This window comes from Belonocnema kinseyi, chromosome 8 (genome assembly GCF_010883055.1).
Source record: "Belonocnema kinseyi isolate 2016_QV_RU_SX_M_011 chromosome 8, B_treatae_v1, whole genome shotgun sequence".
NCBI lineage: Eukaryota > Metazoa > Arthropoda > Insecta > Hymenoptera > Cynipidae > Belonocnema > Belonocnema kinseyi.
In genome coordinates this window covers 69,068,767-69,092,473 of record NC_046664.1, presented here as the reverse complement: position 1 = coordinate 69,092,473, position 23,707 = coordinate 69,068,767, and the positions used below count along the sequence as shown (strand labels likewise).

Genomic DNA, 23,707 nt, shown 5'->3' with positions numbered 1-23,707 from the left:
GATAAATGTCGAATAAAGAACTTGATAATTAGACTACAGTTGAAAAATTACTTTTCAACGAAGAAAAAAATGTTGAACAAAATAGTTCAATTTTTCAACTAAAGAGATGAATTTTTAATCTAAATGACGATTCATTATCAAACAAAAATTAGATTTTAACAAAATATTTTTAATTTCGACCAAGTAGTTGAATTTTCAACTAAAAGGGACGAACTTTTAACTAAATAATATAAATTTTCAACGGAAAATTGAAGAGTTAAATGTTCAGTTTAAAAAATTCATTCTCAGCCAAAGATATGAATTTTCAATTAGTCTGATAGAATATTCAACTGAATTAGTTAAATTCACAATTAAAAAAATTAATTTTTAAATGAAAATAAAGCGAATCAAATGAAGCAGCATTTTGTAACCCAAATATACAAATTTTCAACTAAAAAAAATTTTGCAGTCAAGAGAGAAAAAATGTCAACTAAACTATTGAATTTTCAAGAAAAAAATTAATTTTTAACCAAGAAGGTTAATTATCAATAAAATATGTGAACTTCAAACTAAAAAATATAAATTTTCAACAGGAAGTGAAGTTAAATTTTCAGTTAAAAAAAAAACAAAAATACATTCCAGACAAAAAAAAACACGATTTTTTAACTAAATAGTTAAATCCAGTAATATAAAACTACTTTTACAAATGATAGATATTGTTATTTAATATTATGTTATAATTTTTTTAATGAAGCATGTTCTTGAAAAAATTCTCTGTCTACAAAAAAAAATGCTCTGACAAGCCCAGGTTTTGCAAATTTCCCACGTGAATAGACACCCTGGATTAGAAAAATATACCATTTTTTTTTTTAACTTAAAAAAGATTCATACCAAATTCTGCTGACGACCGATAAAGCAATCAAGGAAACGTCCCAAGCCTGTCCGATATTCACTCTCGATTTGAGAAAATGCGCAGCTTCTTGAGAAACGTTTTCAATTCGACACATTAATTTCGCAAAACTCTGTGTTCTTACTAATGTGTATTCTACCATTTGTTTTGTTGGCAAAATGACGTTATCAGAAAAAGCTACCATTTCTGTGCACTCCATAAGATATTTATAGTCATTTTCGAGAGAAAGTTTTAGGTAGTTTAAAAGAGCCCGGTTCGTTTTTTCCATATTTTTCAAACCCTTATCACTTCTAAATTTACATTTCATGCGATAAATTAATCTCCCAAGAAGCGCAGCCTCGAAATGCAACATTTCCTGAGACTCGAGATCATTGATGGTTTTCTCTAGTTTCTTCAAAAACATTTTGAAATCTGAAAATATAATAAAAATTGGGTTTTCCCGACTTGTGTGACTGCGTGTCTATTATTGATAAGTAAACTTGAAATATAAGTAAATAAAAATCTTTTATAGCTCAATAATTTTTGAAAATAATTGATTAAATTTGTTTATGATTTAAATAATTCAAAAATTAATATGATTTTAAAAACAAAACCTTTTAATACTTAATCGGCTATAAATTCAGAAAAAATAAGATCGCAGTTTAAGACTTAAATATTAGACAATCTCTTCTTTACACGCATTTTTCAGAAAACAAACAATTTACAATTAAAAATCTTACTAACTGAAAACAACAATGGTGTATTCCTAATTCTGGTTGGTTAAAAATTCTATTATTTGGTTGCAACTTTAATTATTTTGTTCAAAATGCAACTATATTGTTAAAAGTCAGAGTGGCGATTCCGCGGTCGATTTAAAATTCCCGGGCATTTCCCGATTTTTCCCAGTCAAGTATTTTAAATTTTCCCGGTAAAGTAAAAGAAACATATTCCTATTTGCCACAAAATCGAAACATTTATTTTATTTCATGAAGTTCATTCTGAACATCCTTTGACACAACAGGGCAAAAAGTTGCAAAACAAACGAATTTTTAAATAAAATTAAAGAATTTTTAACTGAAATAGTTGAATTTTCAACAAAAAAAAAATTAATTTTTACTAAAAAAGATAAATTGTCAACCAAACTGAAATAATTAAGTTTTTAATTAAAAAAGCAATGTTCAACCAAAAAAGATTAATCTTCAGCCAAAAATTAATAATGTCTAAGAAAAGATTTTAACTTTCAACCATGTAATTTTACTTTTTCAAACGAACAGATGATTTTTTTCAACTAAATTGGTAAATATTTAACTGGAATAATATATTTATAAACCGATAGAAGAATTTAAAAACCAGGAGAATAACTGACAAAAGAAAATATAATTTTCTGTAAAAAAAATCGATTTTTTTAACAAAATACATTAATTTTTAACAGACTACTTGAATTTTCGATTTAAAAAGGCAAATAATAAAACGAAAAATTCCATTTTTAAATAAAAAAAAAAGAATTTTTAACAGAGAATGGCATAGTTAAATTTTTAGCTTAAAAAAACTTTTAAACCCAACTGATGAATTTTCTAATAAAATCATGAATCTTCAACTGGAATAGAGAAATTTTGATCCAAAAATTGAGTTTCTAACTAAAATAATGAATCTTCAACTGAAATAGTTGAATTTTCAACAAAACAGATTAATTTTTAACTAAAATAATGAATATTTAACTGGAATACTTGCATTTTTAACCAAAAAGATGAATCTTTAAACAATAAGATTAATTTTCAAGCAAAAAGATGAATTTTCTACCAAAAAATACCTTTTTTCAACGAAATACATGAATTTTTAACAGACTACTTGAATTTTAAATATAAGAAGACAAATATTCAACCAAACAGTGGAATTTTTAACTAAAAAAAAAAGGATTTTCAACAGAAAATGGAATAGTTACATTTTTAGTATAAAAAATTTATTTTCAACCTAACTGATGAATTTTTGTCTAAAAACATGAACATTCAACTGAAATATATAAATTATTAAGCAACAAAATGAATTTTTAAACAATAAAATAAATTTTCAAACAAAAAGATTAATTTTCTACCAAAAAATACCATTTTAAAACAAAATAGATGAATTTTTAACGAACTATTTGAATTTTAAATTTAAGAAGACAAATATTAAAAAAACAGTTGAATTTTGAAATAAAAAAAAATTACAACAGAGAATGGCATAGTTATATTTTTAGTCAAACAAATTTTTAAATCTTACTGATGAATTTTCAACTAAAATCATGAATCTTTAACTGAAATAGTTGAATTTTCAACAAAAAAAATATGAATTTTCAACTTAAATAATGATTATTTAACTGGAATACCTGCATTTTTAACCGACATGATGAATCTTTAAACAATAAGATGAATTTTCTACAAACAAATACAATTTTTCAACAAACTATATGAATTTTCAATTTAAGAAGACAAATATTCAACCAAACAGTTGAATTTTGAACTAAAAAAAAAAGAATTTTCAAAAGAAAATGTAATAGTTACATTTTTAGTCAGAAAATTTTTATTTATAACCGAACTTATAAATTTTCAACTAAAATCATGAATATTTAACTGGAATACTTGCATTTTTAACCAACAAGATGAGTCTTTAAACACTAAGATTAATTTTCAAACAAAAAGATAAATTTTCTACCAAAAAAGTACATTTTTTCAACAAAATACTTGAATTTTTAACAGGCTACTGGAATTTTCAATTTAAGAAGGCAAATAATAAAACAAACAGTTCCCTTTAAAAAAACTTTTCAACAGATAATGGCATAGTTACATTTTTAGTCAAAAAAAAAAAAAATGTTCAAACCTTATTGATGAATTTTCAACTAAAATCACGAATCTTCAACTGGAATAGTTGAATTTTGAAACAAAAATGAGTTTTGTTTTGTTACTTGTATTTTAAACCAACAAAATGAGTCTTTAAACAATAAGATTAATTTTTAAACAAAAAGATGAATTTTCTACCAAAAAATAGAATTTTTCAACCAAATCCATACATTTTTAACAGACTACATGAATTTTCAATTTAAGAAGACAAATATTTAACCAAACAGTTGAATTTTGAACTAAAACAAAAAACGAATTTTCAACAGAAAATGGAATAATTATATTTTTACTTAAAAAATTTATTTTAAAACTAGCTGATAAATTGTTGACTAAAATGTTCAACCAAAAAATACGTATTTTAAACTAAACAGATGAATTTTTAACTAAAATTGTCGAACATTCAAGTGGAATAATAGTTACATTTTCAGTTAAAAAATTTGCAACCGAACAAAAAATAAATTTTTAACAAAATAGTCCATTTTTTGGCAAAAAATTCCTTCTCGCCCAAAGAAAAAACAAGTTTTCAATTAAATAACTGTTTTTCAACCGAAGAAATTATTTTTTAAATAAAATGAAAAATATTCAGCCAAAAAAACATAATTTTTAAGAAAAGATTTTAACTTTCAACCAAGTAATTTTACGTTTTCAACCTAAAAGATGATTTTTCGACTAAATTGATAAATATTCAACTGGAATAATAGAATTATTAACCGATAGAAGAATTTAAAAACCAGAATATTAACTAACAAAGAAAAATATCATTTTCTACAAAAAAATCTATTTTTTAACATAATACATGAAGTTTTAACGAAATAGTTGAATTTTCAATTAAAAATACAAATTATCAAAGTATTGAATTTTAAACAAGAAAATATCCATTTTCAACCAAATAGTTGAGCTTTCCGTTCGAAATCTTCTTTCTTATTAAACGAAGAACCTATTTTCAGCAAAGAAGTTAAATTTTCTACTAGAATAGATAAATTTTTAGTTGGAAAAATGATTTTCAACCAATTTTTTACATTTTCAAAAAAAGACGAATTTTCAATTAAAATTATGAATTTTTAAACTAAAACATTGATTTTTTATAATTTGTTGAGAATTCAGCTAATGTCTTAAAAAGTTACTTTTTTCTGTCGGAAATTCAAAGGATTTGTTGTAAATTAGTCTATTTTACTTTAAAGTTCAACTGTTTGGTTGTAAATGCAGCACTTTGGCTAAAAACTAATTTTCTTCTTGTTGAAAATTTAACCATTTGGTTCAAAATTCATCTATTTGAATGAGGAATTAGGGAATCAAAACATTTATTACAAAATTTAATTATTCTGTTGAAAATTCAAGTATTTTATTAAAAAGTCATCTCGTTTTGTCGAAAATTTCAGTTTTTTTATTAAGCAGTCTTTTATTGAGAGAAATTCAACTATTTTTTGAAAATGCAACAGTTTTTTTTTTCAAGTTTAATCGTTTTTATTTGCATATTCATCTATTTGGTCGAAAATGAATCTTTGTAAGTAGGAAATCAAAATTAACTGGTTAAAAACTCAATTATTTTATTGGAAATTCTTCTATCGAGACAAAAAATTCGTCCGTTTAGAATGAAAATTAATATTTTGTGTCAAAAATTCAACTGCCTTTTAAGAAACTCAATTATTTGGTTAAAAATTGAATTATTTTGTTGAAAATTTAACTACTTTCTGAAAAACCATATTTGTTATTCGAAAGTGCAAGTGCTTCATTAAAAATTCGTCTTTTTTTATTGAAAATTCTTTTTTTATGGTATAAAGTCATATTTTTTGATAGGAATAAATAAATAAATTTTAATTTTTTTGTTTTAATCTGAACTTTTATGGTTTTATTCCGTTCATAAAATATTCTACGTTAAAAATAGTACTAGATAAAAATAAAGGTCTTTAAATATTAATGGCAAGAAAAAATGAAAAACCGATCAGGGAAAAACAGGGATTATACCAATAATATATGTTTTGAATTATAACTGCTATAAAATAGGAAACAAAAGTTATTTGTTTACACTAGATTTTGAGGTTAATTTGGTTAATATTTACCTATTTCTTGTGAAGATACTTTCCATGTATTAGATGACGGACGCTTTAAATCTAGTTTATTCCAAAGAGCTTCCATTGTTACACTTTTTAAAAATTATTTATCCAAAACAACTGGTTTAATAAACAAACATGCGAAAAATATAAGTTTATTATCAAGGTTATGAAGTCACGTGGATAGTGAGAAACAGGTTGACAAACCTTTGCACGCAAAAACTTTCCTAGATGATTTAAAAAAATTATGGCGCCAATTTAAAAATTTGCAACATTTGCAACTAAATACATAATTTTTAAACATTAATTTCATTTAATTTTCAAGAAAAAAAGTTGAATGTTTCCAAAAAACAGAGCAGTTACATTTTCAGATAGAAAATTAATTTTTTGACTGAAGAAAAATAATTTTAACAAAATAGTTAAATTTTCAGCAAAGACGATTAATTTTCTACCAAATAAATAAATTTTCATCTCAAGGGACGAATTTTCATTAAAACAGATTAATTTAGAATAAAAAGTGGAACATTCAGATTTTCAGTTTCAGAAATTATATTCAAAGAAAAAAACTAATTTTTAAATATAATTTATAACTTATATTTTTAAACAAAATATAAACTTTTATACAAGAAGACTAATTTTTCGCAAAAAAAAAAATTTTTTAACAAAATATATGAATTTTCAAGAAAATAATTAAATATTCATTTCAAAAATTAATTTTCAACGACATAGTTGAAAACATAGTTTTATTACCTACGTTAATTACTCAGAATTAACTGGATTATTCTGGATTACAAATAAATTACTGGGATTACTTAAGGGCATGTGATACTTCGTCGTGTGGTCAATGGGGTACAGTTCCTTCGGCTTTTTTCCCAAAAAAATGAAAATGTTTACAAACTGAATTCGGAGATGCTATAAAATATAATAACGGACGTCCCCGGACTCTTTTTTGAGGGATAATAACAAAAAAAATGTATGGTGCTAAATAAAAATTGTATGCATTGTTTTGAGGTTACGTCGTTTTTCATCTCTGCCATTCCGATAATTTGAAAATTATTGATGAAATAAACTTTTTTAATTGCCTGAAAACAAGGTTAGTTCTGGGAGATTAGTTTTATTTGTAAGTCCAAAGTTTTCGGCCAAAAATATAGTGTAGTTTGTAAGTTACGCTCGGGAGAATTGTAACACACATAACCTCGAAATATACACACGTTGTTGGCAAAATCAAATTTTTTTTGAAAAATAAACACAAAAAAGTGTGTGGGGACGTCCGTTAGCATGTTCGCTATCATTTCCCAGATTTTTACGACAAAATATTTCTTATCCTAGGAAAAAAGCCGGGGGAATCTAACACTGAAAAAATCGATAATAATTCCTAAGCGCTATGCAAATTAATAACATTTTGCTAAATTAAAACTTTTTTGAATTAACCTACAAAAAACTGTATGGGGACGTCCGTTAGCATGTGCGCTATCATTTCTCAATTTTTTAAGACAAAATATTTATTATTCTAGAAAAAAGCCGGGGGAACCTAAAACTGGTAAAATCGACAATTTTCTAAGTATCACATGCCCTTAAATTACTTCAAAGTAAAAGAATTAAAAGTGGATTGAATTGGATTATAGGTGAATTGCCTGAATTACGCTGTATAAATGTACTGGAATTACTCCGGATAACAAGATGACAAATATTTCAATAAAGAAAAATGAATTTTCAAACGAAAAAAACCAATTTTCAACCAGAAAGGATTTTTCAGTCACGAAAGAAAAAAATTTCTTGAATTTTTAAGACAAAAAGGTAATTTTTCTACAAAACATTTACATTTATAAACCGAAAATATAAATTTTCAAGAAAAGGTTATTTTTAACAAAAGTGTTGATTTTCAACCAAGAAGGTTGATTTTTTACCAGAAAACACGAATTTTCAACTAAATACATGTATTTTCAAACAAGTGGTTAAATTCTCAATTATAGGAAGGATCAGTTTTCAACAAAAAATGAAATGCTTAAGTTTCGAACCAAAGACATGGATCTTTATCTAAAAAAAATGAATTTTCAACAAAGTAGTTCAACTTTCAACAAATTACATAGTTGCATTTTCAACCAATAAATATGAATTGTCAATCAAAAATGTAATAGTTGATACTTCAGCCAAAAAATATTTTCCTTTTAATAAAAAATAGTTAATTAAAATAAATAAAAAGACGAATTTGTAACTAAAAATCGAATCTTCAGTCAAAACATATCAATTTTCAACCAAGAAGTAGAATATTCAACCAAAAGAGATGAATTTAACCAAATTATGAAATTTTGAAGCGAAAAAGTTACTTTCTGCAAAACAATAAAATTTTCAACCAAAAGAAATGAATTCTGAAAGAAAAATAGTTAATACCAGAAGTAGTCAAATGTTCTTATTGGGGATAAATTATTTTTAATAATATTAATGTAGGTACCACATTCCCTACATTTTAACTCGAAATATATTGCACTTTTATCAAACTAGTTGAACTTGCTACCAAAATAGTTGAGCTTTCAAGCTAAAAAATCGATTTTTTTTTTAAATTTTGAGTTTTAAACTCGAAAATTACAAATTTTAACGACAAAGTTTATTCTTAACCAAGAAATATTTTTAGTGGAGAAAGGGAAAAAAATTCAACCAAACAGATAAAATTTAAAAGAAAAAATATGAATTTTTAACAAAATAGTTAAATTTTCAACAAAATAATTGAATACTCAACGAACATAGAATTTTTTCAACCAAAAAAGATGAATTTTCAATAAAAAAAGATCAATGTTTACCATAAAATGGAATAATTAAATTTACAATAAAAAATTTAATTTCCAAATGAAAATAAAAACGAATTTTTAACAAAATAGTTAAATTCTCAATTAAAATGATGAATCTTCAACCAAAAAAAATGATTTTTGACAAAAGATGTCAATGGTCAACTAGGTAGTTGAATTTTCAAATAAAAAAGTGAATTTTGAACTTAAATTTTGAATCTTCAACTGAAATAGTTGAATTTGTTACCAGAAATTTAAATAAGAAAGTCTCAAATTGAAAAAATTCATTTTCAAGAAGAGAGATAATTTTTTTACTTATATGGTGGAATATTCGACTAAATTATTTAAATTTTCAGTTGAAAAATTATTTTCCAACCAAAATAAAACTGTTAAACCAAAGCGTTAAATTTGCAACCTATAGAAACGATTTTTTAACAAATAATTCTAACTCTTAACTAAGTAGTTGAAGGTTTAAGAAAAGGAAACAAATTTCTGACAAAAGCTGGACTTTTTAATAAATACTTGCACTTTCAAACAAAAGAGAGGAATATTTAACCAAAAAGTTAAATTTTCAACCAAGTTGTTGAATTTTTAATCCGATGGAATTGATAGTTGAAATTTTTTTACATCTTTTATTATTAATCTTTGAACATAAACGTAGTTTTCTTTCGGCTCTTGCATTTCTCAAAGTTTGAGACCGATATTTTATGTATAAAAAAAGTTGGAACGTTCAAAAAATGTCGAGGTTCAGAAAAAAGATGAAATAATTTTCAGTGAAGTACCTACCAAAATGCAGTACCTAAGCGTACTTTATTGTACTCTAATACATTTTCCAAAGTTTCAGCTCGATATTTTATTTACAAAAAAAGTTCTTAAGTTCAAAAAAACATTCAGTGAACTGAAAAAGTGAGGTCGGTAATATAGGTATTTAGCTGTGTCACATGCCCTTAAGAATGAATTTGCGCAATTCTGTTACATCCTTTTATCAGTTGCAGACAGGGATGGGTATGTATAATACATCACGTATATTACATGGTTTTCGACGTCCTTAGTTTTCTACAAATGCTTGTTACATTTGATCACGTGACTATATGGGCGGGATTTTCGAATTCTTTACTCTAAAAATACCCAACTGCCTTATAGAAATAACTAATATTGAGCAATTAATTCAGTATTCGTATTTATTTATCACGTTTCAAAAAAATCATTTAAAAATAATAATATACGTGTTTATTGTCCTTCATAATCCGCAAAGTTTTCGAGCAGGTGGAACACGAGTGTAAGTAATCGTTCGCACTCGAAATTAATATTTTCCCACGATTTCCCCTCCTGAAATGTTTTTTTTACACTTGTTCTTAACATTTTTGCTCTTAAAATTAAAATCAAATGGATTGAACAGCTTTATAGAAGGTTATGTCAATGATTCAATCTGTCAAATGCAGTCCCGCCCAGGTATATAACGTTTGCCATCTTTGATATGTATTATACATAGTTTTCTACAATTTTCTACGTATATTACGTAATTTATGTATTATACGTAGAAAACCTCAAGTGACATGTCACAACCCATCTCTGGTTGCAGACCTTTCAGTTTCACAAAACACAAGCAACTATCTGAAACTTGAGGTGAAAATACCTGATTCTGATCAAATCAATCTGATACACTAACCTCAAATTAAGGACATTTTATTTTATTTCGTGACCCTGAAAGGTCGTCAATCGACAAAAGAATGGAACATAACTGAGAAAATACTTTCTTCACTTGAAAAGTATTACTATTTGTACATTTATAATTTATTTTACGCTTAGAATATTTTCTCCAAAAAGTCGTATGCCTTCCCATGACGTCATGCTAAAATACTCAATTCAAATCAACGAGGGGCCTCCCGCTCTTCGGGCTTCTTTTTAATCGGTCAGCCACTGACGCGAGCAAGACCGCACAGAGACCGTACAATGGAGGTGATGGAACTGCGTCACTTGTTCAAAAAATGTTGAATTGTTCAATTAAATAACTGAAGTGTTAAAAAATGAATATTTTCAAATATATTATAATAATAGAAGCTTGCTATTTCGCCACAAAAATTTTCTTAAGCAAAATTTCCCAATCAAAAAAGTGTAATATTAAACTAAAATTTTCGTTTTGTTTTTATTAATTTGCAAACTTGAGAATGAGGATGAAGGTTTATACAGGAAGGAGGTTTAGGTGGCTCGATTATAGTTCCAATATAAAAAAAAGCCACCAGAAACCATTGGAGTTCTAATAAATTCAGGCGAAAAGTTGGGAGCAGGCAGCGATTTTAGACAGAGTAGATAAGGTTGTTTTATATTCATTGTTGAATATCTTCAACAGGGTGAACAATGTAATGTTGGACAACAAGGCAGAAGCCATCAGAAAATTTGACACATGTGTCAAATTTTCTGATAGAAACTGAAAAATTCGGATGCAGATTTCGGAAAGGATCTGAAAGAAATGGAAAGCTTCAGAAAGAAAGTTCTATCAGAAATTTCTAGCAGGGGATACATATAAAATTCTATAAGTATCTAATTGTTCCTAATGGTTTCTATTTTGGTAGTGCCACTTAGAGAAAATTTTCCACATAGAAAATCTACAAGTACCTATATGGATTTCCTTGTGATGTATTCTGTATAGATTTCCTATAAGAATTTGAGATGGTTTCTAAATAGAATTCTAAGAGCGTGTTTTATTATAAGTATTTATATGGATATCCATACAGAATTTTCCTGCCGACGCACTAAGCCCCGAGGCATTTACATGCAAATAGGATTTTTTTTTAATATTCTGCAAATTTCCTACTTCTATCAAAGATATTATGGATTTATATGTACTGTCCTAACATGTTATATATATGAAATTGCAAATAAGATTTTAAGTGCTTTCTATCTCCTCGACTCTTTTAAGAAATTTTACGAAATACTTTAATATGTCTAAGAACCTTTTTAAATTCTTTCCTAAAGTTTATTTTTCAAAATAAAAAATCATTAAAATTTTCACACGACTATTTACGAAATCCTTTGTTCAATCTTGTCAGGTCTCTTAAACATTTTAATCTTTAAGAAATATTCAAATTTTTCCAGGTTTTTTTTAATTCTGCAAAATTAAAAACTTTACTTTAAAATCTTTCAGATTCTTCTTGACAATTTTTTAAAGTCTTTTGAAATGGTTCAAAATCTTTTAAAATTATCTCTTAAAATCAATTTTTCGAAATAAATAATTATAACATTTTTTTCTGGGTACCTAAAGAATTTTTTTTCATTTCTGTGAAACCTTCCAACATTCTTTTAAGTATTTACAAGGTTTAAACTATTTTTGAATCGTTTCAAAAATTGTGAATACTTCTTAAACTTACTCACATTATTCTATAATAGCATTATGTAATATGAATTTTTTGTTAAAAATTAAGTATTTACTGTAATTTTCAGTTAAAAAAATTGCTCTTTTCGGTTGAAAATTAATTAAGTTTTTGTTAAAAATTAACTAATTTGTTAAAGATTCCTTTTTATTGGTTGCAAAATATATTTTTTATATTAAAAACTTGTCTTTTTAGTAGAAAATTATTTAATCAAAAATTTATCTTTCATATCACTTGTTGAAAATTCGCTTTTTTGGTAGAATATTTTTCTTTGTTTAGTAAATTTATTTTTCCTTTGTTGAAAATTTAACTATTTTCTTGGAAATTCCATTTTGTTGGATTAAAAATTTGTTCCTTTTTTACTTGAAAATTCATTTCCGTACTTGAAAGTTTAACAATTTTGTTGATAAGGCCTCCAGTCCATACACCAGAACGGCCGGATCTCGGACTGGCCGAAATGAGGCGTTGACCAATCAGAAACGTTCCGCGGAAACAGTGTCATTCTCACGCCGAACTGAACCGAACTCAGCCGAAGTATTCGAAATTTTTAATTTCGCGCCAAAAGGCGTTCCGTTCATTTTCAAAGTTGTCAATTGCATGAACCGGAATAGCCGTAACCCGGAATGACCGGATCGCCAATCACAGAGCACCTTTCTTAAGAAGGCACATTTTCGTCTTGCCAAAAGTACTCTGTGATTAGTGTTCCAGTCATTCCGGGTCACGGTCAACCGGTTCATGTATTTGACAACTTTGTAAATTAATGGAACGCCTTTGGCGCGAACTTAAAAATTTCGAACTCTTCGGTTGAGTTCGGCTTATTTCGGTGTGAAAATGACACTGTTTCCGCGGAACGTTTCTGATTGGCCAACGCCTCATTCCGACCATTCCGAGGTCCGACCGTTCTGGTGCATAAACTGGAGGCCTTATTCGTTTTATTGGTACTTTGAAATTTTCCCTTTTAAGTTGAAAATTTAACTATGTGTTTGAAAATTCATAATTTTTGGCAGACAATTATTCTTCTTATAAAAAATTTATCTATATTCGTTTCCGTAAAAAATACCTTTTCCAAGTTTTTTTTTTTGGCCTTCGGCGTGCAGACATATTGGATTTCCCCCACCCACTCTGAAACATCTGATGCAGTTTTGCAGGGAATTTTTTTTCTCTAGTTAGTTGGCTTCACTTTCAAAATGGCGAACAATCCTAAATAATGGCGGGAGTCCTAAGAAGCTGCGGACAAAATATCAGCAGTATAGACTCCTTGATATCTTTTTTGGTGCGTTTAATTTTATTTTCTGCGTAATCATTACTTGAAACAGGTAATTTAATTAGACTTTTAGGTCGTCGCAACGGGTGAATTGTGTGAAAAAGTTTCCGATGTATTGCTCCAAAGTGCAAAGGAGAGGGAGCGTTGCGTAGTTGTGCATCGGTGCGAGTCCATTGTCCAGGTGCTTCGACATAAACTAGATCCCAGTGTGGATTTTATTATTTTCGCCTTCGACGGACGCGTCGCTCAACCTTTGTCCGAGGTAAGTTTAATCATCTTCCTTATAAATCGCTCAAAAATACGTGTATCGTTGATCGCTCGTACCTAACCTAAAAATAAATTTTCCGGGCGGTAAACATTATTATCTGTTTCGTAGTCAATTTTTTTTCATAAATAAACTATTTTTCTCATAAAACTTGCATTCTGCGAATAGAATATTCGGCCTTTTAGAAAAAACAATTAATTTTTAGAGACTGTTGGACTTCAGTTCTAACCTCCAAATTTTATCGTCCTTTTCTTAAAAAGTTGTAACGAGATTTCGGAGATTTCTTATGCATTGTTGTCGAACACCTGATTGGGTGCGACACTGCGTGGAAATGACTTTTGTGGATTTTTGAATTTTGTTTATTTTTTTAGTAAACATCTCGAATTTTCTGCAAAATTTAGAACTCCAAATTTCCAAATAAGTAATTTTATTTCATTATAAAATGTATTTCATAATGTTTACAAACATTATTAAAGTAATATGGATTTTTAGAAGCTACCAAAATACGTTGAGAAATCAATTGGAAGTTTTTAAGAAACTTTTTTTAATTTGGCAAGTTTTAAGCAAATTTAAGGAAAACTAAGTTATTTTAAAGTTTTTAGAAAAGATTCGAAAAAATAAGCTTTTGAAGAATTTTGAAAGATTTCAAGAGAATTAAAAAATTTTCTTGCGGTTCCTAAGAAAATTTTTTATTTTTAAAAGTTTTAAGAAAATAAAAAACTTTTACGGTTCCTGGAAAAAATGAGTTTTTAATTAATTAAAATTTATTACAAAATATTTCCCAAAAATTTCAACAGAATTCTTAATACTTCGAAAAAAATGTCAAAGATTTTTAGAAAACAACCGTTTGATTAAAAATTAATCCGTTTTAGTTTTCAATTCAACTATTTTGTTCAAAACATTTTTTCTTTTTATATTTTTAAAGAGTTGAGGAAAATGAAATTATGGAGAGGAAAACTTTGTATATTTTACATAACGAAGTGTCTACACAAAACATTTAAAAGAAAATTTGATTTTTTTTTAGACTTCTAGGAAGATTGAAAATGATTTTTTATTTTGAAAAAGTAATTTTTCTAAATTTCCCAAAATAATATGGAAAATTATAAGATAATCATTATTTAAATATACAGATTTTTCAAAATATTTTAAATAAAATGTAGATTTTTGAAGATTATGAAAAAATAGGAGCTTTTTAAGAATTTTGGAAGATTTCAAAAGAATTTGAAGTATTTCTTAAGCTTCCTATGAAAATTAAAACTAATTTTTTATTTAAAAAATTTACTAAGTACTAAAAAAAAAATACCAAAATAGTCAAAAAAGAATCCGGAACATTTGTAGGCCACTATTTAACTGTAGAATTTAAAAAAATATTTTAACAATGTGTAACATTTTGAAGATTTTGAAGACAAAATTAGAAATTTTTTAGGAATTTTTAAAGAGAAAATTTTTTTTTAATTTAAGATTTATTCGAAAAATTTTCTAATATTTCAAAAAAAAGGTGCGAAAAATGTTTCAAGATTACATATTATTGGAAAAAAATCGAGTAATTTTAAGAGATATTTTGAAGTTTTTGAGGGATTGAAAAATAATTTAAATCATGATAAGATTACAAAATATTTCAAACAAAATGTAGATGTTTGAGAATTCGAAAAGAAACTTTTTAAGAATTTCTTAAGGTTTTTAAAGTATTCAAAACATTTCATAAGATTCCTAGGAAAATTATAAATAATTTTTTTTTCAAATTAATAATAAAAAATATTTCAAAACTTGTTTGTAAGAAAAAAATTAGATGCTTTTAAGAATGTTAAAAGGTTTCAAGAATAAAATTTGCTTGAAAAAGTTTATCGAAAAAATAAAACAATTTCCTAAAATTTCAAAAACGATGGGAACAAATTTTGTAAGAATTAAATTTGTTGGAAAAAATCGAGTAAGTTTAAGAAATATTCGGATGTTTTGAAAAGACTAAAAAATAATTTTAATCTTGGGAATATTTTCCAAAAATGTTAACAAAATGTAGATTTTCGAAAATTTTGGAAAAATACAGTTTTCCAGAATGTTGAAAGGTTTTAAAAGAATTTTCAAAAAATTTCTGAAGATTCCTGCAAAAATGATGTTTTGTTTTGAAAAATCAATTTTAGATTAAAATTAAAAAGTACATTTCAAAATGCTTCAAATGATTTCTTAAAATTTCGAAAAAAGAGTAGATGTTCTTAAAGCAAAATTGTTATTTAATTTAAAATATGGAATGATTTCAACATTTTTTCAACAAAATATAGATTTTGAAGACTTAAAACAAAAGATTAGAAGTTTTAAAGAATTTTGAACAGTTTAAATAGCATAAAATAATTTTTTATGATGAAAAATTATTTTTAAGGGAATATACAAAAATATGTCCCAAATTTTCAAAAAATAATGGAAAATTTTAATGCAACTCGTTCAATTTATCAGCATTTGTTAGAAATGTAGGAAAATTATGAATCATTTTAAAAACTATATAGAAACTTGAGAAGTTAAAAAAAAATTTCTTCCAAGTTGTAAAAGTCCTTTTAAACCGATTCGAATTTCATCTAAAATTTGATAAAATCCTAAATTTATTTCGCCACAAACTTGAAATCATCTGTAACTTTTGAAACAAACTGATAATATTTATTTCCTTTTTGTCTGATCTCAGAATCGAATTTTAACTCGAATTTAGGTGTTCAAACACTTTTAACAAATAATTAGTTCTTCGAAATTTTTATTTTGTATTAAAAGTGATTTCCCCTCTCAAATCATAATTGAATAATGTAAATAATGTAATCAATAATAAGTTGTAATTTTGTAAATTATAAATTATAACTTCAACTAGCCTGATTATTTAAAAATTTGAAACAATTGCTCTTACATATGATTGATAGCTATATATTTCAAAATATAATTGGAGATATAAATGATAAAATAACCAGAGTTTCCATTCTTTTCTTTTAAGGTGGAAGGAAATATCAATTTAATTGATGAACACTATCCAGTAACTGGTCGAACAATTTTGTTACACTGTAATGGTGTACCAAATATTCTGGCACCCTCCTATCACAAAGCGCGTACGGTCTGTGAGAAATTTAATCTTCGTTTTATGTCATCGAATGTTTATGTAAGTTTCCAAAATCATGCGTAACTTCTGCCAATATTCAACTAAATTCAAAATAAAATAAACGTTTTTCAGGACCCACATAGTTGCAAGCTTATAGGAAACAGAATCCTGAATCTCGCAGAAGCGGTTCTCGGATTTGGCAGTGGAATTCCCAGTTTAAGTTGAATACTACCTGAGAATTTAGGTAATGTAATAGTTGATATTTTGGGTAAGAAAAGATTTTCATTTTAAATCAAAAACTTGGATTTTCAACAAAAATATGAATTCTCAGAGATAATTGTAATAGTTCAATTTTCAACAAAATAGTGGAATTTTTCAGCAAAAGACGAATTTTTAACTAAAAAAGATCAATATTCAACCAAAAATAGTAAAGTTAAATTTTCCGTACAAAAATTAACAGTAAAAATAAGGAGTTTTCACGAAAATATTCATTTTTTTAACACAATGGTTGAATTTTAAAATAGTCAGTTTAAATATTCCAATAAAAAAAGAGGAATTTTCAATAAAATACAAATATTTTTAATCAAATAGTTAATCAAATAGTTGGTACTGCGTACCAAATTGTTGGATTTTCAAGCCAGAAAGAGGAATTTTCAACTAAATGTTTTAAACGATGGAAATGATTTTGGTACAAATTTTATTTGATTAATTTTTATTTTATGATAATAAAAAGAAAAGTTCTACAAACCAGTTCATTTAACCAAGAAAATATTTTCATTTTAAATAAAAAACAGTTGAATTGAACCAAAATTGTCAACAAAATAGTAGAATGTTTCTGTAAAAGAGTTGAATTTTAAACCAAGAAGATTAATTTTCTATCCAAAAAAGACGAATTTCAAACTAAAAAGGATAAATATCCAACCAAGAATAGTAATGTTAAACTTCAATACAGAAAATGAAATGAAAAAATAAGGAATGTTCACAAAAGTATTCAAATTTTTAACTAAATAGTTGAATTTTAAAATAAGAAGATTTATTTTCTAACAGAATAGAAGATTTTTCAATAAAATATATACATTTTTAATCAGATAGTTAAATTTTCAGCAGAAAATTAAGTTTAAAAATAATTGATTTTCACAAAAACAGTCTAATTTTTTACCAATGAGATAAATTTTAAACTAAAATTATAAATTTTTCAAACCAAAAAAAAAGAATCTCACCAAAAGTAGTTCAATTTTTTACCAAATATATTTTATTTGAATAGTTTTTGGTTTATACTATTTAAAAAAAAAAAAAAAAAAGAAGAATTTTCTATAAATCAGTTTAATTTTGTACCAAATTGTGGGATTTTTTATCCGAAAAGAGGAATTTTCTACGAAACAGTTGAAGTTTTAACAAAAAAAAATTCATTTTCAATCAATCAGTTTAATTTTTAACAGATTACATGCATTTTCAACTAAATACTTTAAACTGTGGATATGATGTTGGTACCAATTTTATTTAATTACTTTTTATTTTATGATAAAAAATAAAGTTGTACAAAGTAGGTGAATTTTGTACAAAATAATTAAATTTTTTATCAATTTGTTGAAAGTTTATAATAAAAGAAGACAAATTTTCTATAAAACAATTGAATTTTCAAAAAAAATGTAATTGTTCATTTAACCAAGAAAAGTTATTCATATTAAATAAAAAAACAGTTTAAAATGGGTCAAATTTCTAACAAAATAGTTAAATCCTCAACCAAGCAGTTGTGTTTTAAATCACCTAGTTCAATTTGAAATCGGAAATTTGAGTTTTCAACAAAAATGTGAATTCTCAACGGCAATTATAATATTTAAGTTTTCGATCAGAGTCAAATTTTCAACGAAATAATTGGATATTCAACAAAATAGTGGAATTTTTCAACATAAAAGGTGAATTTTCAACCAAGAAAATTAATTTTCTATAAAAAATCGAATTTTTAACTGAAAATGATAAATCTCCAATCAAAAATAGTACAGTTAAATTTTCAGTGAAAAAAGTACATGTAAAAACAAGGAATTTTCACAAAAATATTCAAATTTTTAACCAAATAGTTGAATTTTAAAATAAGAAGATTCATTTTCTAACAGAAAAGAGGAATTTTCAATAAAAGACATACATATTTTATTTAAATATTTTTTGGTTTATAATATTAAAAAAAAAAAAAAAACAGTTGAATTGAACCAAAAATAATATTTGAATTTTCAAAGAAATAATTAAATTTTCAAGAAAATAGTGGATTTTTTAGCAAAAGAGGTGAATTTTCAACCAAGAAGATTAATTTTCTATAAAAAAGACGAATTTTCAACTAAAAAATATAAATATTCAACCAAGAATTGTAAAGTTAAAATTTCAGTAAAAAAATTAAATGTAAAATTAAGGAATTTTCACAAAAATAGTTAACTTCTTAACCAAATAGTTGAATTTTAAAATAAGAAGATTCAGTTTCTACCAGAAAAGAGGAATTTTCAATAAAATACATAAATTTTTAACCAAATCATTAAATAATAAGTAGAAAATTAAGTTTTAAAACAATGGATTTTCATAGAAACCGTACAATTTTTAACAAAAGAGATGAATTTTAAACTAAAATTATAAATTTTTCAAACCAAAACAAAAGACTCTCACCAAAAGTTGTTCAATTTTTTACCAAATATAATTTATTTGAATAGTTATTGGTTTATAATATTAAAAAAAAAAGAAATTTCTAGAAATGAGTTGATTTTTCAAGAAAAACGTTCATTTTCAATCAATCAGTTGAATTTTCATTTGATTAATTTTCATTTTGTGATAGAAAAAAACGAAATTGCTACAAAACAGGTTAGTTTTATACAAAATAATTAATTTTTTTATCAATTTGTTGAATTTTTAAGTCAAGAAGACAAATTTTCTAAAAAAAAAATGTTAATAAAAAGCTTTATTTTCAACAAACAATAGAAAAATTAAATTGAAAAATAATGAATTTTCACAAAAATTATCCAATTTTTAACCAAAGCGATAAATCTTCAACAAGAATGATGAATTTTTTAACAACAACAAAAAAAGAATTTTAACAAAATACTTTGAACGATGTATATGATGTTAGTACAAACTTATTTGAATAGTTTTTAGTTTATAGTATTTAAAAAAAAGAACAATTTTTCTGCAAATCCCTTTAATTAGGTATTTTCACTTCAACTATCAGATAACTTCTCTTTGTTAAAAGCTGAGGGGAAAACAATGGATTAAATTCATGGAACAAAAATTTATTTCTGTAATATCTTTGTAATTAATAATCATATTTATAATTTTAATCATTTCATTAAATAGGAGTTAAAAAATAAAAACTATTTTTCAAATACACTTATGTAGAAAAAATGAGCTTTTACGAAGATATTAGCAAAATAGGGGCAAAATGAACTGAATCCCATGCATTTGGTCCCTTGTTTCCCCCCTCAGAAATCTACGACGTGAAGTTAGCTATTGATTGAAGTGAAAATACCTAATTTTGTATCAATTCATTTATATTTTTAACAAAATCGTGATATTTTCAAGCCAAAAAAAAATTAATTTCCTCCATTTTATATTTTTGTTTTTAAGCGTATATAGTTTTGAGTTTAATTTTTTAAATTTAATTTTCCGTGAGAATTGTTTGCAACTGGGAATTTTTTTTCTTCGATTAAAACGGCCACCCTGCTCTAGCCAAGGGGCTACTTTCAGTTTAACCGGGAATTTGACATTGTTCGAGGAATCGCCACTCGCCAAGTTGAATGAGTGCCGTTTCCTGAATTTCTAAATAATCTTTTGCAGACAATTGAGCATTCGAAGATGAAGAAACTGTCGGGAAAGACACAGGCCGCCTACGCCTCGAGTCAGGAGGACAGTGAGAACGACAGTGACGAGACCGAGTGCAGCATTGGCAGCAATTCGACCGCTGGTACTCACCGAAGCGACACTCCAACGCGAACCGCTCGTCACAAGAAAAAGGGTCGTCGCAGGAGTAAAACAGGTAAAAGCAAAGTTTGCACTGACAAGCCCCTCTACAAATACTGCTCCAGTTTCAAGGAGGACCACGGCCAGCCCCTGTTTGGCGTGCAATTCAACCATCACTTGAAGGAGGGCGAGCCAATGATATTCGCCTCGGTCGGCAGTAATCGGGTCAGCATCTACGAGTGTCCCCAGGGCAGTGGAATAAGATTGCGTCAGTGCTATGCCGACCCGGACACCGAGGAGAATTTCTACACATGCGCCTGGACGTACGACGACTCGGGCAAGCCTCTACTGGCCGTCGCTGGCTCGAGAGGAGTCGTCCGGGTCATCAGTCCCGCGACAATGACCTGCATCAAGCACTACATTGGCCACGGCCACGCGATAAACGAGCTCAAGGTGCATCCGCGCGACCCAAATATTCTACTCTCCGCCTCCAAAGATCACGCCCTGCGACTCTGGAACATCAAGACGGACGTCTGTGTGGCGATCTTTGGCGGTGTCGAGGGTCACCGGGACGAGGTGTTGAGCGCCGATTTTGACATGAGGGGCCAGCGAATCATCTCCTGCGGGATGGATCATGCCTTGAAGCTCTGGTCGCTCGAGAAATCGGACATGCAGGATGCCATCAAACAGTCGTACTATTGCAATCCGGCTCGCAATGGTCGGCCCTTTGATTCAATTCTCCAGCACTTTCCCGATTTCACGACGCGCGACGTGCACCGGAATTATGTCGACTGTGTCAAGTGGTTTGGCGATTTCATTCTGAGCAAGTCGTGCGAGAATTGTATTGTTTGCTGGAAGCCGGGACGACTGGAGGACACACAGTTGAGAAATGGGGAGACGAGTGCCACGGTTCTCCACCGATTTGAGTTCAAAGAGTGTGACATCTGGTTCATCCGATTCTCCATGGACTTTTGGCAGCGGACAATTGCCCTGGGCAATCAGGTGGGTCGGACCTATGTCTGGGACCTCGAGGTGGATGAACCGGGCCAGGCTCGTTGCTCGTCGCTTCAGCATCCAAGGTGCACGGCTCCCATTCGTCAGACGAGTCTCAGCAGGGATGGTTCGGTCTTGCTCTGTGTCTGTGATGATGCAACGATCTGGAGGTGGAATCGTGATCATTGACAGAGTTGACTTTTTACACTCCGATCATTATTTTTATTTTATTTTATATATTCGGAAGTTTCGAATAACAAGAAAAAGAAAAGGACAGAGGCCGCATATATTTTCTGCAGAAATATATATATATATTATTATTTTTTTTTTTTGCTTTCAGTCAGGGTGTTTACTTTGTCGGGAATTTTATTGTAGTAAAGTGCATAATAAAACGGGTTTTTGATCATCCAAATATTTATTTAAAAAAGACTTTTTTTTACAGATCTCAGTATATTTCTTTTGAAGAAGTAGTGCAGTTTCTTTTTGCTTAATTTAATATAAAATCTGTTTTTTTTTTTTTGGCTCATTTGAAAGATACATTTTAAAAGGATCGCGGAAAATAGCTTTTTTTTTAATACAAAATATTGATAAAAGTTTATAGTTTTTTTTTTTTTTGTAAAATAAGAGTCAAAGTGACACAACGAAAATTTTGATTACCAAATTAAACACGAAGAATTGAATCTGAGTGTTTTCAATACAAATTCATATCAATATTTTCATTATTATAAGACTATTAAAAATAATTTTGAAACTTAAATTTTTTGATAGGAAACTATGCTTTCATATATTTTTCGTATTTATAAATGAGATTTTTTAAATAAAATCTAAAATTTTATAACCGTATTATATCAAATTTATGTTTACAAAGTTTCTGAATATGAAGAATAGTTGAATATTTCAGTTTTTAGTCGAAAAAAGTAATTTTCAAACAGCAAATTTTAATCAAATTGTTTTATTCTCAGCAGAAAAATTAATTTTTAACCAAGTAGCTGAACTTTTGAACAATATAGTTGAATTTTCAAGTAAAAAATACGAATTTTGATACTTAAGATGGGATAGTTTCATTTTCAGTTAAAAAATAATTATTTAAAAAAAAAGAACAATATTTTCAATCAAATTGTTGAATTCTCGACGAAAAAAATTAATTTGTACCCAAATAGTTGAACTTTCTGCCAAAATAATTTAATTTCCAACAAAAAAGGACGCAATTACAACCAAAAATCGGATGCTACATTTTTTATTTTTAAAAATTAATATTTTCAATCAAATTGTTGCATTCTCAACAGAAAATTTACTTTTTTAACCAAATAGTTAAACTTTCTACCACAAACAAAATAGTTGAATTTTCAAGACAAAAAGGCGATTTTTTAATCAAACAGAATAAATTTTCAACCAAAAATAGAATAGTTAAATTTTTCAGTTAAATAAATTAATAAAAAAAAATAATTTCCATCAAATTCTTGAATTTTTGACAGGAAATTTAATTACTTTTTTTTTTAATTTTGAGCACAAAATGTCTTTTTTAACCAAATAACTAAACATTCCTCGAAATATTTGAATTATCTAGTCAGAAAAACCGGATTTTCAACGAAACACGATAAATTTTCAACAAAAAATAGGATAGTTGAATTTTCAGTTAAAAAAAATTAATTAAAAAAAGGTTTTCAATTAAATTGTTGAATACTCAACAGAAAATTTATTTTTTTATCAAATAGTTGAACTTCCTACCTATATAGTTGATATTTCAACCAAAAAAGATGACTTCAACCAAGAAAAAAAACAATATTTTTAATATTCTTTTTAATTCTCAGCAGAAAATTTAATTTTTTACGTAATAGTTGAAAATTGTACCAAAATAGTTGAACCATCAAGCCAGAAATGCTTGAAAAGATAGTTAAATTTTAAGTTAAAAAAAAAATTAATTAAAAAAAATGTTTTGAATTGAATTGTTGAATTCTCAACACAAAATTTAATTTTTGACCAAATAGTCGAACTTTCTGCCAGAAATAAAATTCAACTAAATTTTAAAAAAATTCGTTTTTTTTCTCTTGAAAATTCATCTTTTTTGTAAACAATGTAACTATGTTTGAAAATGTACTTTTTTTTAGAAAATTATTTTTCTTTATAAACTTATTTGTTTTGGTTAGAAATTAATTTCTTTAGTTGAAAATTGTTAAAACAAAATTTGTTTAAAAAGTATTTTTTTAGTTAGAAACTGAACTTTTTGGTA

At 26.8% G+C, this 23,707-nt stretch overlaps 2 protein-coding genes across 2 annotated transcripts in view; one reads left to right on the top strand and one right to left on the bottom strand.

Moving 5' to 3' along the window:
- Nucleotides 1–5,969, bottom strand: part of LOC117178025 — a 13,883-nt gene extending 7,914 nt beyond the window's left edge. The window contains exons 1-2 of the mRNA XM_033369222.1: nucleotides 5,805–5,969; nucleotides 871–1,300 (exon numbers count right to left, since the gene is read on the bottom strand). Coding sequence (XP_033225113.1) covers nucleotides 871–1,300; nucleotides 5,805–5,880 — 506 coding nt within the window. The 5' untranslated portion in view covers nucleotides 5,881–5,969. The remainder of the gene's footprint in view (nucleotides 1–870; nucleotides 1,301–5,804) is intronic.
- A 10,711-nt stretch (nucleotides 5,970–16,680) lies between these two features.
- Nucleotides 16,681–21,889, top strand: LOC117179098 (polycomb protein EED-like). Its single transcript, XM_033370757.1, has 2 exons — nucleotides 16,681–16,792; nucleotides 20,362–21,889. Exon 2 carries the CDS (start codon nucleotides 20,380–20,382, stop codon nucleotides 21,664–21,666), a length of 1,287 nt encoding a protein of 428 aa, XP_033226648.1. The 5' UTR covers nucleotides 16,681–16,792; nucleotides 20,362–20,379; the 3' UTR covers nucleotides 21,667–21,889.
- The last annotated feature ends 1,818 nt before the right edge of the window (nucleotides 21,890–23,707 follow it).